The following is a 14,396-nucleotide window of genomic DNA, read 5'->3' as shown; positions in this document are numbered from 1 at the left end:
TACACGGGGATTGTACCGTCCACGCTTTATACAGCAGAGCTCTAATAAGCTCTAGCGTATGTGAGTGGTTTTCCTATAGCAATTACTTATTTTATCTTGATTGTACCATACTGTATTGCACTATTATTTGTCTTTCTTTTTTTTCCCTGAGGTTTACTACATTCCCACGAAGGTTTATGTATGTATAAATTCTAAGGCGCAGTATACGCTATATTTTATCTATGTCAAAATGGAATGTCTCATTTATTTAAAGGGACACTATAGTCACCAGAACAACTACAGCTTATTGAATTTGTTCTGGTGAGTAGAATCATTACCTTCAGGCTTTTTGCTGTAAACCTTGTCTTTTCTGAGAAAATGCAGTGTTTACATTACAGCCTAGTGATAACTTCACTGGCCACTCCTCAGATGGCTGTTAGAGATTCTTCCTGGGTCATGGCTGCCTAAAATGCATCCAAACATTCAGTATCTACTCCATCTGCATGCAGACACTGAACTTTCCTCATAAAGATTCATTGATTCAATTCATCTCTATGGGGAGATGCTTATTGGCCAGGGCTGGGTATGAATTGTGCTGGCTCTGCCCCTGATCTGCCTCTTTGTCAGTCTCAGATAATCCTATGGGGAAGCATTGTGATTGGATCAGGATACCACTTCTGATAATGTCAGCAGGCAGTGGACAGGTGAAAAGGAAACAGGGACAAAGCCAGCAGCTCTAGACTTGCATAGAAGGGATATTTTGCTATATTTTGGGAGGCATGATGGGACCAGGGGGGCTAGATGGTGGTTTTAACCCTATAGGGTCAGGAATACATGTTTGTGTTCCCGACCCTATAGTGCCCCTTTAACAAATGCAGGGTTATATAGAGCTGCAATTGCAAAATAAACAGGATATTCCATTCAATATATAAAATATCAGAAGTGTTGCTAGGTGGCAAAAAGACCAGTGGCTTCAGCCCAAAGGTATTTTATGTCCCACTCTTCAAATAAATTGCCTTAAACCCCATTCAAAACTCTGACCCACAAGACGTTTTACGAGCGCACTTAAAAGGACACTCTAATTGTAATTGTAGCTCTATATATCCCTGCATTTGTTAAATTTGTGAGCCATTTCATTTTGAAATAGGATCTTTAAATGCTGGTTTGTTATAATGTATTATTATTGTCCTAAAGTGGTTAAATATCCTTCAATCCACAAATTGAATGTAACACTTTCCATTGTGTTAATTGCTAAACTAAACTATTAACATTTCTATTTTTGAAAGCATTATTACTTGACAGCATGTTTAACAGCTGCTTAAAAGTTAAAAAATTCTCATTCTCTTACCTTTACCGATAAGGATGTATTGATCATTTAAAAAAAAATTGTAAATTGACATAATGTAAATTTATGTGTTGTTGACAGCAATACATACACAAAATAACAGTTTGCATGACAATGCATCACTTGTTTCAAATAAACATTATGCTATATTAGGTTAATGCCAAGAATTAGTAAATTGGTTAAAGCATAATTGTCACTTTTCAATATTTCATAAGGTATATTCTTCATGAAATACGGATCAAAACTTTGTTGAAATTTCATTGAAATTCCAAAGCAAGACAAAGATAGCATAAGATAAAATATAGTATAGTTTTTCTTATAGTAAAGCCTGAGGTTAACAAAAGTTGACAAAAGGTGGAGCGCCACCATCAACTTTTGTCCAATCACAAATTATTCAGGCTTTGTCTAAGGAGGATCCTGCAGTCTTGTGGAATTCTCCATAGACCTCCGTGTTGTTCTCTCACACATGCACAATACAACAGTACAGGCATGGCTCCTGGCAACTGAGACGAAGATGGTGGCAGCCATGAGGAGCAGCCTGATGTAAATAAAACCCATCTCAGCGGAACCCCACAGCCACCAAACCCACATTGTATCTACCAATTTTGTGAAATATGCAAAGATTAAAAGTGAAAGATCCACCTTCATAGAACTAGAGTTTATTTCAATTCACCATCAGTCTAATCTTTCTTAAATAATTCAACGAATGTTTCCTTTCATGAGATACGTATAGTTTTAAACGAAAGTTAAAGACATACAAAGATAGACAGTAAATATTTTTTGGTCATAAAATGTTTATTTTATTTTTTCTAAAATAATTGAACTACGTGACTACTTTTTTTACATTTTTGAAATTTAATGATTGATCATTTCTTTTTTTTTACAGAGAAATCTTTTTTTTCTAAGTCATTCATTGCAAATAAAGCATAAATGTTCGTACTATGTTACACAAATATATTGTTAATGGTGAAGAGGTTTAATCGGTGTGTTTGCCTTTTACGTATTTGTTTAGAATGTTCAATTACTTTTTAGAAACAAATACATGTAATTGTTTTCTGTAAGACAGCACTTACAATAAGAGAAAAAAGTCAAATACAATGTAAGCAGCACAATAGGCAATGAGTAATTTGTATTTGTTTCATTATAGGTAGATCCTGTAGTCTTCCAAAGAAAATAGAAAATGGCGACTTTGTGTTTTGTTCAGAGTATGTTGTAATTTATATCTGTCACAATGGTTACCATTTAGAAGGGTACGAAGAATTAACCTGTAAAGGAAATCACTGGAGTTCCCAGTCACCATTTTGTTCAGGTATATTTGAATAAAAAAAAAAACGCAATTATTTTCTGCTACATAACGACATACTATATACATATACTATAAGAAAAACAAAACTAACAAATAAAAGAAAGAAAAAGTGGAGTGCACCGCAAAATCGAACACCACAAATCACCACCAAAAGTGCTGAAATAAATATACCTAATGTTATGATAACATGCTGCTTCTCCCAAGACTTCCTTAAACCTGATATACATGAATTGATAAAGCAATATATATATATATAGATACAGCAAACCAGAAAAAAGTACATAGGTTAGAACAATTAAGGCTCCAAGCTTAGCAAATAATTGCACTCACAGACAAAGTTGGACTATAGGTGTTGAATATAGACTTTTAACAGTCTGGATCAAGATGTCTCTTGAAATATGATAAATATATAATAAATATAATAATGGTGCAGATTGCTCACTGAGATAGAAAACACATCACTTTATTGCACATAACAAAAATGCAAAAATAGAAAACAGAATATCAGAAGAACTTCACCCAACAATGAGCATTCCATGTTTCTATACTTTTGTATTAAAGGAACACTATAATAACCAAGAACCACTTCATCTTAACCCGTTAACGACCGCGGACATACTAGGTGCGTCCGACAAAACACTGTCGTTAAGAACCGCGGGCGTAACTAGTACGTCTGTGGCAAATATGCACTTACCTGATCACTGGTGACCCCCGCCAGTGATCTGAAGCTGATCTGCATCCCCCCCCCCCCCCGCTCCCACCCCTCCCCTGGGCCATGTGAAAACGGGGTCCTCATGGCCGGTATAGCCCCCTGTCCCCCTAGAGCCTGTACAAACGTTTTAAAAGTTAATAAAAGTTGTAAAATAGTTTTTAAATTAAATAAAAGTACATAGACCATATATATATATATATATATATATATATAATAAACAATACACAAGATCCAGCGCACTCTCCTATTTACTAAACAGCAACTTCAATGTTGACAGATTTTATAAGTTTTTAAAAGTTTTTTTCAAAAACACCTAATCTAGGCAAAAAAATAATGGGGATTTAGTTATATTATATGATCATACATTGCATAAGCCTGCCACAACGTCAATGTACCCCATCTTTGGTAGGTCCTACTCTCACATTCTAATGTCTGCTCTTATGAGATTAACCACTTACTTGGGAAAAAATTCCATCTGAGGCTCTCTTCAGTACAAGGCTAAATAAGGACCTGAGATGAGGCACCTGTAACAGGGAGGGGTGCAAAACCAAGGAGTTGGCTAGACTCCCAAATATATATATATATATGAAACATGGGGGGATGGTTGCACGCACCTAAACATGCTTAAATGGGGTGCTGCTGGGGGCCATATTATACAATAAACTACACAAGATCCAGCGCACTCTCCTATCTAATAAACAGCAACTTCAATGTTGACAGATTTTATTAGTTTTTAAAAGTTTTTTTCAAAAACACCTAATCTAGGCAAAAAAAATAATGGGGATTTAGTTACATTATATGATCATACATTGCATAAGCCTGCCACAACGTCAATGTACCCCATCTTTGGCAGGTCCTACTGCATTTTAAAAAATGATATACCGGTTTAAATTTGTTCTAACTGTATTTTGATATTAATATACATATTTATATTAAAATCAAAATACATTTAGAATGATATTATAAATACATATATGTATCTATCTAGCTATATATATATATATATATATATATATATATATATATAAATATATATATATATATATAGCTATATATAAATAAAAATAATAAAAAATATACATATATTTATACATACATATAAACATATATATTAAAATTTTACAAATATATTGATGTAATATTTTTACATAATTTAAGTCATTTTATTAATTACAGTTTGAGGGACCTGCCTGACAACCCAGGCATAAAGTCCATAAAATTTGGTTTGCCAGCCCAATATTTAACCCTGTAACTTTCCAGGACACCATAAAACCTGGGCTATTATAAGGTCTCGAAGGCAAAAAACCCAACCTTTATAAAAACACCATAAAACCTGTACATGGGGTGTGCTGTATTACTCAGGAGACTTTTCTGAACACAAATATTAGTGTTTTAAAACAGTGAAATGTAGCACAACGATGATACCATCAGTACAAGTGCCATTTTTTGCATTTTTCACACACAAACTACACTTTCACTGATGATATCATTGTTGTGATAACTTTTACTGTTTTGAAACACTAATATTCAGTTAAGTGAAGTCTCCCAAGTATAACAGTACCCCCCAAGTACAGGTTTTATGGAGTTTTTGTAAAAGTTACAGAGTCAAATATAAGGCTTGTATTTCAATTTTTTGTTAACATTGAAATTTGCCAAATTGGTTTTGTTGCCTTTGAGACCGTATACTAGCCCAGGAATGAAAATTACCCCCATGAATGCATACTATTTACAAAAGTAGGCAACCCAAGGTATTGCAAATGGGGTATGTCCAGTCTTTTTAGTAGCCACTTAATCACAAACACTGGCCAAAATTAGTGTGAAAATTAGTTTTTTGCATTTTTCACACACAAAGAAATATAAACGCTAACTTTGGCCAGTGTTTGTGACTAAGTGGCTACTAAAAAAGACGGGACATACTCCATTTGCAATACCTTGGGTTGTCTACCTTTGCAAATGGTATGCCATTATGGGGGTAATTCTCATTCCTGGGCTACAATTTGGTCTCAAAGGCAACATAAACCAGTCTGGAAAATTTCAATGTGTATAAACTGAAAAATTTAACATTCTATATTTGACCCTGTAACTTTACAAAACACCATAAAACCTAAACAGGGGGGGTACAGTTTTACTCATGAGACAATGCTGAATACAAATATGTGTACTTTATTGCAGTAGCAACTAACAGTATTATTACATTTACAGTTAAAATGCCATGCAGAACTAAAAAAATTACGTTTCTTAATTTCTCATATTTTTCATATCAAATTATGTTTCATACATAAATATTTTACATGGAATACAGCCCGGTTTCATTTAATATGAAAGAGGTGAATTGCAGCTAGACACAAACAAAGCAGAAATGTAAAAACAGCCCAATTGAAATTGAAAAATGGTCTGGTCACTAAGGGGTTAATGAAGTGGTATGGATTCAGTGTCTCTGTCCTCCTAAGCGTGCAATGTTAAACAAGCTTTCTAGCAGCACTGCTGGGTATGAAGCCATTTTTTATTTAACTCAGGCTGTTGGAGATGGATATATGAGGATCATATAGGCCTGCAATAAAGCTGGTGATTGGTATTGTGACGAGACAAATCTCGCCACATTGCACTGGAGGAGCCTGGTTGCCCGCCTGTTGCCTCTGGACTATGGCCCTGGGAGATTGGGCCCTTTAACCCCTTAAGGACACATGACATGTGTGACATGTCATGATTCCCTTTTATTCCCGAAGTTTGGTCCTTAAGGGGTTAAAAACAGTATTTGGCCATACCAGAGTGTATGTCACTCATTCTGGCCTTTTAAATACTGTGGAGAAGGATTGGTACTTTTTATATGGCACTTCGGATGCAGCCGAAGTGCCGAAGTCGTCGAAGTGGGCGCCATTTTAATTTAGTCGAACGCGGTCAGCGGTGTATGCTAAAGAATCTATGGAACTAAAATCGGCTTCGCAAATACACGAACACCGCTGACCCTTACCGTCGCCTCCACTTCGACACTTCGATTAAAGTCGATGTATGTTCGACAATTCGAACATCCTGTTACAATGTGCTATTTGCACGAACTGACCCATTTGTGCATTCGAAGGGGAAATTGACCGACCGCACAGCCCAAATCTATGGAACTGTTTTGGGCAGGAAAATGTGCTTGCGGTCGCTCATTTATGGAGATTGGATGTATGGTTTCAAAGTTACAGGGTATGTGTAAAAACTGTATTTTTACTGTCTGTGATAATTACGTAACATAATTATATCACAGGCAGAGGGGAGGATTTTGTGTGTAATTGCTGGGGGTGTTTTCGGTAATGTACGTGCATGATTGGTTGTTTTGTAACACCCTGTGGGTGGTCCTATCTAAGGGAAACCGTCATAAAAGAAGGTTCTTTTGGTGTCAATAAACAGACCACTGCTTGACTCTCAACACAGAGCTCTGTCTCATCTTTGGGGGGATTTACTGTATGCTGTTCCAGTTTGACTGCTAGGAGTGTAAACCTATTCATATGGTTTTTCCTATTCGACTGTTTACAGCATTCATATGGTTCAGGTTCAGCTGTTTACAGCATTCATATGCTTCTCCTGTTCGGAAGTTTGGTGTTCTACAGTAGCTGTGCCTGTGTCTCTGGAAGGGGAAGATCTACTAAACGGCTGTTAACCCTTTTTATGCCTGGGGGTGCCGTTACAGGCATAAAGGTGACGTGCATCAAAGCAAGTGATGGTTGTTAAGGCAAAACTAACATTTGGGTAGATATCAATATAATAAGGGAGGGGCAGAGGATAGAGATCAGAGCGGAAATAGAGGTATTTATGTAGGTAAATGAAACAATTAAAAACAGGGCTAGTAAAACTACTCTTCAGCATAACAGAAAAGACATACAGGTAAGGAAATATGCAATGCACCCAGGATATACAAAGTATGGCTGAAACAGGTTGCATAGACAATAAAATAAATAAATATACAGGGTGCTTACAGTCTAAATAAATATGGTATGCATTTTGGAGTCTTAGTAGGGTCTTCCATAAGGGTATCTTTGCACTAGGTCAGCTGATGGAGCTCTGGAGATGTGACTTTCTTGCAGCGCTGCTGGGTCTGAACTTTATTTTTCATTATTATTATTATTATTTATAAAGTACAAACATAATTCTGCAGCACTATACAATGGGTGGACTAAAAAACACGTAGTTGTAACTAGATGAATTAGATGCACAGGAACAGAGGGGTTGAGAGCCCTGAGGTGGGAGTGATAACAGAGGATAGACGTAGGTCTTTAGCACAGCGTAGGGGGCCCAGATGGGATATACTTGTGTATTAGTGAGGTTAGGTAGGTAGAAGCAGTGTTATGTAGATGTTTGTAAGCAAGTACCTACATTTTAAATTGAGCCCTATTTCTTATGGTAAGCAAATGTAGGGGCTGACAGAGGGGAATAGATGTGGGAGATGTGGGTGTTCATTATAGACTGTAAGCTAGGAACATGTAAGACCACTGAGAAGCAGGTTGCAGTAGTCACGGCGGAGAGAAGATAGCAGTATGGACCAGCGTCATTAAATAGGGGTGGAAGTGTGCTAAGTTTTGAGATGGAAGTGGCAGGATTTGAGGATTGACTGCATGAAGGGGTGAAGGAGAGGTTGAAGTCAAAGAGAATACCTAGGCAGTGAGTCTGAGAGATAGAGCTGACGGTAGTGACGTTGACTTGGAGGGAGACAGGTACAAGAGGAGCAACACTTGAAGGATGAAAGACAAGATGTTCTGTTTTGGACAGGTTAAGTTTAAAGAAGGGAGCATCCATCCAGTTAAAGTTGTGGAGAATAGGCAGAGCCAGAGAAAGAGGGTAGTAGATGCGTGGAATATGCTTCCAGCTGAAGTGGTACAGGTTAACACGGTAAAGGAGTTTAAGCATGCATGGGATAGGCATAAGGCTATCCTAACTATAAGATAAGGCCAGGGACTAATGAAAGAATTTTAAAAAATTGGGCAGACTAGATGGGCTGCCGTCACATTCTATGTTTCTATATTTCTATGTTTCTAAGAAGAGCGCTGGGAGAGGTAGCACCAGGAGAGGACTATATCTCATAGACTGAGATTGCAAAGCATGAGAATAATTTGTTGATGATCAACAGTGTTGAAGCAGAAGAAAGGTCAACGAGAATTAAAATAGAACAGTGACCACTAGATTTTGCAGAGTTTACATAATTGAATACTTTGATCAGAACTGTTTTAACAGAGTGATGAGCTCAGAATCCAAACTGATTCTGGTCAAGCAATTCTCCTCTATTAGATTGGACAATTGCAAGGGAAGCCATGACTCTTCCATGACATTAAAGTGGTTTTAGCTCTTTCTATTCAAAATTGAGGTGTGGGGGGAATACCACTAGGGACAGCAAAACCATAACATAGGGAATACAGATTTGGATTCCTGTTATTTTATGGTTCCTTTAAGATTTAATTAACATACAATTATTGTTGTTATTATATCTAACAATCTTATAGTTAATTCAAGGTTGAAATTTGTAAATAAATAAAATAAAAAATTTAGTTTCAACTCTTTTTTCCCTTTTTTTCAGCTAAACTGATCAATTCCAATGTATGTGCCAAAAAGCCATTGTCCTGCAATATATTGCAGGCTCCCGTGACAGTGAAAGAGTTAGCAAATGTGCAGGGTCTATTGATTTTTAGTGTCACTTTATAGACAGGTCTATTTCCCTGACAGCTTCCTTCCTTTTCAGTGATCTGATGATCTCCCAATTCAGCTGTTACTGCAGGTTCTGTGCTGCATAAAATAAGTACAATAACTTGAAGGTGAATTCATGAAATTGTATTAAAAGTAGAGGACAAGAGTTCAGTACTATTTAGCCATCTAGAATGCTAAGTTATCTACCAGAGTAACTAATATAATGGCATCAAAAACAAATAATAACAGCTACCTAGGGGTATAACTCCAACCAATACTCTCCATGTCTAATCATAAGGCGCCTTAAGAGTAAAGGAACCCTAAACTTAGTTCCCTAATCCTAAAACAAATGAATAATATAAAAGAAACACAATGGTAAATTTAGGATTAAAAGAACACTCCAAGCACCATATCCACTACAGCCAGGGCCGGTGTAAGGATTTTAAGCTACACAGGCAGAGTAGCATTTCGCCCCCCCCCCCTCCCTCCCCCCCCAAAGAAAAAACCCACAAGGGTTGAGACCACCTTATTCCTAGTGGAAAAGGGCTGAAGATGTAGGCACAGGGGCTCTAGAAGGGGGTCAGGCGTTGTGGTGAAGGATAGGGTATGTACAAAGGGGGACAAGATCTGTGGGGGCAGAGGCTGTAGAAGGTGGGGCATAGGGGCAGTAGAGGCAGGGCTGGTGTAAGGATTTTTAGCTACACAGGCAAAATAGCAGGTTGCCACCCACTTCCCTCCCCCCAAAAAACCCACAGGGGTTGAGACCACCTTATTCCTAGTGAAATGGGGCTATATATGGGGGTATAGGGTCAGGGGCTGTGGTGGGGGATAGGGTATGTACAAGTGGGGACCATGTTTGGTGGGGGGCTAGAGCTGTAGGGAGTGACAAAGGGGCTGTAGAGGGGGACACATAGGGGCTATAGAGGGGGAAAGGACACGATAGCTTTAGAGGGGGCACACATGGGCTGTAAAGGGGGCACGAGGCACAGAGGCAATAGAAGGGGTGAACAGGGGCTTTAGAAGGGAGGGCACGGAGGCTGTAAAATGGGAACAGGGGCTTTAGAAAGTGGAACAGGGACTGTAGAGGGGCTATGGGCTGAGAGGGGGCACAGGGGCCATAGGAGTGGTGGGCAGGGGCTGTAGAGGGGCGCATGGGCTGACAAAAAAAGTCCCCCACCCCTGAGTCTTACCATAGACCAGGGGGAGTGGACAGGAGCTTGGAGCCTGGAGCAGAAGCCTGCAGCCAGCACAGAGCAGCCATGGAAGTCGGCCGGCCTCTCCTGATGATGTCAGGAGGACGGAGAGTGACTTCCACTGCTCTTCTCCCAGACTCCCAGCGGATTGCTGGGGACACTGGGAGAAGAGTAGTGGAAGTCACACCCCCTCCTCCTGACATCATCAGAGGAGGCCGGCTGACTTTACTGTCCAGCTCCTGCTCTGTGCTGGCTGCAGGGAGAGGGAGGAGAATTAAAAAATCCAAGTCCCCAGCCAGAGGCCATCTTTATGGACGCACTGGTCCTGACTACAGGGTTTGATTTGGCAACATATCTGGTTCTTCAGGCACCCATCCACATGTCTCCCGTGAGCCAAGCATGGCCCATTGCAAAGTTAAATTAATTGACTGAGAGATTTTCTCAAACAGAGTGGCCCTGCAGAGCTGCAGCCAAAGACACCTAATGGGACCCAGTTGTCAAACTATTCTTAAATTGTTTAACTACTTATTCTCAAAGAGGAACCAGGGCACTCCTGGAACCATTTACGCTACAGCAGACTGTAGCAGTTACGATGTTTGGAGTGGTACTTTAACCCCTTAAGGACCGCAAATGTACCTAGCATGTCCGTGGTATTCTTAGTTCTTACCCAGCTTCCTTCCTTTTGCTCCCATTCTGGGGGGACTGCCTGACAGCCCAGACAGTCCCTCCTCAGCAAATTAGGCCCCCGAGGGCCATGTGACCGCTCTGATAGAGCTGTCACATGGCCACAATAGGCGTCAATATTGTTGCCTGGAGGGGGACTGCCTGAACTGACAGGCAGTCAGCCCGCATCTGTAAAATAAAAATAAATATTTATTAAATAAAAATATAATAGTATATGTGTATATAATATATATCTTATATATAACGTCATACTAAGTGTATTTTTAATTAATATATACATATATTAATATAAAAATACACTTAGAGTAAAATTACAGGTGTGTGTGTGTGTGTATATATATATATATATATATATATATATATATATATATATATATATTATAAAAAATAAATAATAATTAATTTTAAAAAATTGTAAAAAATGTAAAAATTATATATATATATAGATATATACATATATATGTAATTTTATTCTAACTGTATGTTGATATAAGTATATATATATATATATATATATATATATATATATCAAAATACACTTAGATGATCAGATCACATACTTTTTCTTGCAACTGTATATATTTCCATTCTAAGTCACAACAATAGACAATCACAGTCTGCTTAAACTAATAACACACAAAGAATGAAATGTTGCCATGTTTTTATTAAACACACCATGTAAACATTCACAGTGCAGGGGGAAAAAGTATGTGAACCCCTACACTAATGACATCTCCAAGAGCTAATTGGAATGAGATGTCAGCCAACTAGAGTCCAATCAATGAGATTAGATTGGAGGTGTTGGTTACAGCTGCCCTGCCCTATAAAAAACACACACCAGTTCTGGGTTTGCTTTTCACAAGAAGCATTGCCTGATGTGAATGATGCCTTGCACAAAAGAACTCTCAGAAGACCTACGATTAAGAATTGTTGACTTGCATAAAGCTGGAAAGGGTTATAAAACAGCCTTGCTGTTCATCAGTCCACAGTAAGACAAATTGTCTATAAATGGAGAAAGTTCAGCACTGCTGCTACTCTCCCTAGGAGTGGCCGTCCTGTAAAGATGACTGCAAGAGGACAGCACAGACAGCTCAATGAGGTGAAGAAGAATCCTAGAGTGTCAGCTAAAGACTTACAAAAGTCACTGGCAAATGCTAACATCCCTGTTAGCAAATCTACAATACATAAAACACTAAACAAGAATTGATTTCATGGGAGGATACCACAGAGAAAGCCACTGCTGTCCAAACAAAACATTGCTGCACGTTTACAGTTTGCACAAGAGCACCTGGATGTTCCACAGCAGTACTGGCAAAATATTCTGTGGACAGATGAAACCAAAGTTGAGTTGTTTGGAAGAAACACACAACACTATGTGTGACGAAAAAGAGGCACAGCACACCAACATCAAAACCTCATCCCAACTGTGAAGTATGGTGGTGGGGGCAGCATGGTTTGGGGCTGCTTTGCTGCGTCAGGGCCTGGACGGATTGCTATCATCGAAGGAAAAATGAATTCCCAAGTTTATCAAGACATTTTGCAAGAGAACTTAAGGCCATCTGTCTACCAGCTGAAGCTCAACAGAAGATGGGTGTTGCAACAGGACAATGACCCAAAGCATAGAAGTAAATCAACAACAGAATGGCTTAAACAGAAGAAAATACGCCTTCTGAAGTGGCCCAGTCAGAGTCCTGACCTCAACCTGATTGAGATGCTGTGGCATGACCTCAACAAAGCGATTCACACCAGACATCCCAAGAATATTGCTGATCTGAAACAGTTCTGTAAAGAGGAATGTTCAAGAATTACTCCTGACCGTTGTGCACGTCTGATCTCCAACTACAGGAAACGTTTGGTTGAAGTTATTGTTGCCAAAGGAGGTTCAACCAGTTATTAAATCCAAGGGTTCACATACTTTTTCCACCTGCACTGTGAATGTTTACATGGTGTGTTCAATAAAAACATGGCAGCATTTCTTTGTGTGTTATTAGTTTAAGCAGACTGTGATTGTCTATTGTTGTGACTTAGATGATGATCAGATCACATTTTATGACCAATTTGTGCAGAAATCCAGAAATCCATATCATTCCAAAGGGTTCACATACTTTTTCTTGCAACTGTATATATATATATATATATATATATATATATATATATATATATATATATATATATATAAATCAATATGAAATATATATATATATATATATGAAATTATTTATTCAATTATGTACCATATACATAATTGAATAAATAATTTCATAAATATACACATAAACTTCAAATATATAAATATGTATATATATATATATATATATATATATATATATATATATATATATATATATATTTAAATTCTATGTGCATATTTATGTGATATTTTTACATAATTAAGTAAGTTTATTGATTGCAATTTGAGGGACCTGCCTGACAACCCTGGCTGAAAGTCCAGAGAATTTAATTTGCTAGCACTGTGTTGAACCCTGTAACTTTTTATTACACCTGTACATGGGGGGGGTACTGTTTTACTTGTGAGACTTTTCTGAACACAAATATTAATGTTTCAAAACAGTAAAACATATCACAGCGATGATATTGTCAGTGAAAGTGATGTTTTTTCAATTTTACACACGGCACTTTCACTGATATTATCATTGCTGTGATACGTTTTACTGTTTTACTGTTTTGAAACACTAATATTTGTGTTAAGCGATGTCTACCGAGTATAACAGTACCCCCATGTTCAGGTTTTATAATGTTTTTGAAAGTTACAGGGTCAAATATAGGGATTGATTTTCCATTTTTTTAACATTAAAATTTGCCAGATTAGTTATGTTGCCAAGTAAAATCACTGCTAAAATATTTCATACCTAAATGTGATAATGAAACAGAACATATAAACATAAAACGTACAAGTATTTAAGTGAACAATGAACAATGAGAGAAAGTAAAAGGATTTAAGAACAAAACATACACAATGTGAAAACATCTGAAGTAAATAGTAAGCTGCAAAACAGTCTTTATTACATATTTTGGGCAACTGTTTGCAGTGAAAAAATTTGTAGGACAAATATGATCAGTTGCTCTTAACTGTGTTGCCCATTGTTGTAAAAATGTTCTTCAAGATGGTGGAGGTTGTACCAATGTAGCTTGGGCCACATGGCTAGTAATCAAATTAAGGATGATCACTGTTGTGTGAATATTTTGAATTATTTCCCAGAATGTAGATGATTGAATGACATGGAGACAGGACAATGAAAGACTATTTTGCGCCCTAGGCAAGTCCAGCAACTTGCGCCCCCCAGCCAAGAAAAAAACAAAAATTACTAATGTTATGTGTCTCTTTCCCCTCAGCACCTTAGTGGGTCTCTTTCTTCCCTCAGTGTGTCGCTTCCCCATCCCCTGTGTGTGTCTCTTTCCCTTTCTAGCATCTTGTTATATCTTTCTTCTCCCCCCGCCCCTCTGTGTGGCTCTTTGACCCCCAGCCCATTTGTTTGTCTATTTGTCTCCCTAAGCCCC

The 14,396-nt window shown here is 37.9% G+C and overlaps 1 protein-coding gene across 3 annotated transcripts in view; it reads left to right on the top strand.

Moving 5' to 3' along the window:
- The window catches only part of TPO (thyroid peroxidase), a 211,446-nt gene that overhangs the window by 164,956 nt on the left and 32,094 nt on the right, over positions 1-14,396 (top strand). For 2 of the 3 annotated variants that reach the window (XM_063442212.1, XM_063442214.1), the window contains one exon: positions 2,472-2,633. The exons of the other annotated variant lie outside the window; for it this stretch is intronic. In XM_063442212.1, the coding sequence (XP_063298282.1) occupies positions 2,472-2,633 (162 nt within the window). The remainder of the gene's footprint in view (positions 1-2,471; positions 2,634-14,396) is intronic. 3 annotated transcript variants of the gene reach the window in all.

The sequence above is a fragment of the Pelobates fuscus genome, chromosome 2, assembly GCF_036172605.1.
Source record: "Pelobates fuscus isolate aPelFus1 chromosome 2, aPelFus1.pri, whole genome shotgun sequence".
Classification (NCBI taxonomy): Eukaryota; Metazoa; Chordata; class Amphibia; order Anura; family Pelobatidae; genus Pelobates; species Pelobates fuscus.
This window is presented reverse-complemented; position numbering and strand designations above follow the sequence as displayed.